Here is a 4,269-nt window from a genome sequence, read left to right on the forward strand (position 1 = left end):
TCAGAATACACACAAAATATATACTCTTCTCTTAAAGTGATTTTTGGAACAGTTTTGCACTGATAAAGAAAAAGGGGAGATGTGTATTTAGTATGAAATGATTTTGCCTTTAAATCTTATCCAAATAATTTTTTTTTGTTGCTCTCCTTCTGTCCAGGTGATGGTAGAACAGTCACAGGCAGAAGCCCTGGCTGCAACTGCGACAGTGGGCGACAACCTCATCTGCCAGGCCATCATCAACTCTGGTATTGCACTGGGGACGGAGGAAGCAGTGGTTGAGGAGACCTCTCAGGCAACCGAGGAGCTAAATAAAGTGGTTTCTGACTGTCCTGATGTCGACAAGAGTGTTGCAGAGATCCAAACTAAGGAAGAGTTTGTGGAAATGGAGATAGAGGTAGGTGTAAGAATGCATGGAACTGGGATTGATCTACATGTCTTCAGCCGCGAAGAGCGAATGATTAATTGATGCTTTTTTACACTTAGTTTTAGTGGAAGTCTTGGTTTCCAATTTTAATCCACTGCTGCATATTATTTGCATGTGCATAGTGTTCCTTTCCTCTTCTGTTTCTTTTCCAGGAAACAGAGGATGGAGATGATCAGACACCCTCAAAACTGCACGCATGTCCACACTGTAATCGCTCCTTCAAGGGCCTGAACTACTTTCGCTTTCATGTCAGGGGCCATTTGGGTAAGTCCAGAACCGTTAGACTCAAAATATCACTGTATGCTTTATATAACTTTTCATATCAAACTTTGCCAAACTGTGTAATCAAAACAAAGCTGCTGATGTGAAACTGGGTTCTTTTTTTCTCAGTCCACGGTTAAATATCATTTGGTTTTGCAGGTTATAAGCCCTTCAAGTGCACACTTTGCCAAAAAGAGTTTCTGACTGGTTACATGCTGAAGAAACACATGGAAGTTCATGTCAGTGAGAGGAGGTACAAGTGTGGTGAGTGTGGCAAGCTGTACAAAACCGTTGGGCATGTACGTGAGCACATGAGGGCCCACTCAGATGAAAGACCCTACCACTGTGCCAGATGCAACAAAGGATACAAGACCAAGGTGATTTGTGTTTACCAGTACTGTTTGTAGATATTTTTTGTAAAGTTTAGAGATTGAACTCCACTTTTGTTTTGGTAAATGGACTTGTATAGCACTTTTCTACTGTACTTGCTCATTCATCCAGTCACTCACACATTCATCATTCATACGTGATGCCAGGTAAAACAGCCATACAAGGCTACTGGGAGCAACTTGGGGTTCAGTGTTTTGCCCAAGTATATTTTGACAGGGACTGGAGAATCTGGGGTTTGAACTGGCACCCCTGCAATTAGGGGGCGACCCACTCTCCCTACTTAGCCACAGCCACACCAAATGTAGTTTATCCTCACCAATTTGTCATTTAGAGATATAAAATGCATTTCCCTGCCATCTCAAGCATACCATTCTCTCTTACTCAGAATGCCTTGCAGGTACATCAGCGGACTCATGTTGATGAGAAACCCTATGTGTGTCAGTTCTGCATGAGAGGCTTCAGGGAAAAAGGTTCTCTGGTTCGACATATCCGCCATCACACTGGGGAGAAGCCATTTAAATGCCCAAAATGTGGCCGGGGCTTTGCTGAGCACGGGACCCTCAATAGGCATAGGCGTGCTAAAGGTTAGTATGATTGTTGGAAATCTATACAAAACCAAAGAACCATGAAAACGCAATAAATCTGCCCTTCAGTTGTAATTATTTACAGTAAGTGGCATTAACAGGTCTTATAACACAGTCTTTGATTTCCACCAGGAGGCTGCCAAAAGGAAGATTCCAGTGAGCAGCAGGCTGTGGTAACAGAGGAGCAGGAGTCGGTGGACAGCCTCGCTACAGCAGCCATCATCTCAGACGACCCTCATGCTGTCCTGGTGGAGTTCTCGTCAGTGGTGGCAGACACACAGGAGTATATCATCAAGGTGGGAGCCACGGGGCTAAGAAAAAGTGTGGTTTTGTCTTGTGTCATAACTATTAGCTGGGAAGGACAACCGAGAGAAGCAACTGGACAGCATAAACGGTTTGAGTTGGGTAATGATATGTTTCACAGGATTCAATGAGGCAGTTCCTTATCATTCCTAGTGATATTTATGACAAGTTATTGTCAATAAAATGCACCGTATCAGTGTTGGTTACTGGTGGGTTTTGGTATTCATTTGAGCTGCTCCTGCCATATTTTCCAGACTCAGACAGAGGAGGTAGTGCAGGAAGAAGAGGTTACACTCATTCAAGATGGCCAAAATGAGGTCAGTATACACATGTACAGAGAGGCAGCCCTAAATGAGAACACCTGTATGAACAAAAATGTGAAAATCCACAGTTTTTAAAGTTCTACTCAATGAATAAAGTTTCAAACTTTTCAGAAAAGACCTGAAGGAGACTAGTTTTAACTGGCAGTTGTATTTGTTACCTTATAAGTAACCCTACTCTACTATTCATATCAAACTGCTCCCTGCCAGATGGGAAACCACATCATGAAAGTAGTGCAACGACTTGTCAGCCAGTCACATGGTGCTGGTGGCACGGGCAGCCACCAGATCATTGTGCGTAATGTGGCGGTGAACGAGGAGGGCCCATCAATCTCCGACTGCGGGGACACTATCACCATTGCTACACCTGAGAGCCTCACGGAGCAGGTGGCCATGACACTGGCCTCCGCCATCAGTGATGGCACGCTGCTGGCCACGGCGGGCACGGTGGAGACGGCAGATGGAACAGTTACCATGATTACTGCCGAGGAAGCTGTGGAGGAGGGAATACAGGTGGTGCAGCAGCAGGAGGAATACGTCATCACCTCCCCAGATGAGGTGGAGGTTCAGACTGTTGTCGTATGATCTGATGGGACACTATCGACAGTAACACATGGCTCAGCTGTGTCTGTGCTGCCCATCGTTATAGAATTTGTGAACATCGCGTGAGATCGTCACAAAACAAAGGCCAAAGTGCTCAGAAGAAGAAAAAAAATCTACAAAGACGTGTGTGAGAAATGAAACGTGCATGAGGACTAGTTCTGCCGGATTGTTGTTGGATCGGTTTACTGAAATGAATCACTGCATTCAGTATTGTAGCTAAAGGAACAGCTAGATTCATTTTGAAGGCCTGGACAGATTCAGTTCCTTTTAAGTGGTACAAACCGACCACGCCTTTGCCCTCATCTCTTTTCCCATCTTTCCTTTACTACCTAAAATGGCATCATTGTACTTCCGCTCACTGCTGTCCAGACCAGCTACACAAGTTTTTAAACCTTTTGCCTCCCTTTGGGGACTGACAGCTTCAGTCTGCGCATGTGTGCCTCACTGTCTGAAGCTGTTCAGAGACACTATTACTCTCCCATTGCACAGTGTTTCAGTAATGAGCGGGGTCATTCATAATGCATCTTTTACACATGACCAATACAGCAGTACAGAGATGTAAAAAGCTGGTTTGTTTAATCAAGCTGAGTTTGCATCAAATAAAAGCTATTTTCTTAAGCAGCTGACTTCAGCTGATGTTTGTTACCTTGTTTGTCAAAATGATTGTCTGACCTTTTAGCATTTAGTACACTAATAGGTTTCGTGTTTACATGCATTTGTGACCCGTGCTGACTTGAGCACAACAATCTCTGATGCCTTACCTGCCTTCAGTTAGTCTTTGAAGATACTCAAACAGATTTTCAGTGGGAATAATCAGCGCTGACTACATAAAGAGTTGACTGTGGCCTGTTTATCTGGATGTTTTCTATCTGCTTATGAAGTGTTGTTTCTCCAAAGTGTCTCGATTTTTGTGATAAAGACCTGAATATCATCTTATTTCTTACTGTATAGTTATGCTAATATGCAGTGTCAGTGCCTTTTGTCCTGTGTAGCTTTCTTATTTCATCTTTGTTTTTAGAGGTTTGTGTGGCTGCAGCATTGATGTCATCTGCCATCTCACCATGGGAATACCGCCTGCTTTGAAAACATGCACGCCTGTCAAGTAAAACGGTTTCCACAGCTCCCTCACACATTAGGCTTATACTGATGAGTGATGCTATTGTTATATTGGTATTTGCAAGCTGACTGGCTTAACTGAAACTGTTGTGTTTGTTGGAGGTAACCTTGACCCCGTGTGCAGGCTGCATCTCTAACTGGTGTTCAGTACTGAAGTTTTAGACACTATAATCAGAAGTGTCCCTGGCTGTCACAATACAGTTTCTGGGTCACTCCTTAGCCCTTTGAGACAGCCCCATCCACATGAGCAACAGAGGGAGAGAGAGAG

The 4,269-nt window shown here is 43.9% G+C and overlaps 1 protein-coding gene across 5 annotated transcripts in view; it reads left to right on the forward strand.

The window, feature by feature from the left end:
* e4f1 (E4F transcription factor 1) overlaps window positions 1-3,530 on the forward strand; it is a 7,500-nt gene extending 3,970 nt beyond the window's left edge. For 4 of the 5 annotated variants that reach the window (XM_020616344.1, XM_020616343.1, XM_020616346.1 and 1 more), the window contains 7 exons: window positions 158-394; window positions 577-688; window positions 845-1,062; window positions 1,461-1,659; window positions 1,792-1,955; window positions 2,217-2,279; window positions 2,493-3,530. In XM_020616344.1, the coding sequence (XP_020472000.1) occupies window positions 158-394; window positions 577-688; window positions 845-1,062; window positions 1,461-1,659; window positions 1,792-1,955; window positions 2,217-2,279; window positions 2,493-2,867 (1,368 nt within the window). In that variant the 3' untranslated portion in view covers window positions 2,868-3,530. The remainder of the gene's footprint in view (window positions 1-157; window positions 395-576; window positions 689-844; window positions 1,063-1,460; window positions 1,660-1,791; window positions 1,956-2,216; window positions 2,280-2,492) is intronic. The other variant, XM_020616345.1, reaches the window with a different exon arrangement.
* Window positions 3,531-4,269: the final 739 nt, after the last annotated feature.

This window comes from Monopterus albus, unplaced genomic scaffold (genome assembly GCF_001952655.1).
Source record: "Monopterus albus unplaced genomic scaffold, M_albus_1.0 scaffold174.1, whole genome shotgun sequence".
NCBI lineage: Eukaryota > Metazoa > Chordata > Actinopteri > Synbranchiformes > Synbranchidae > Monopterus > Monopterus albus.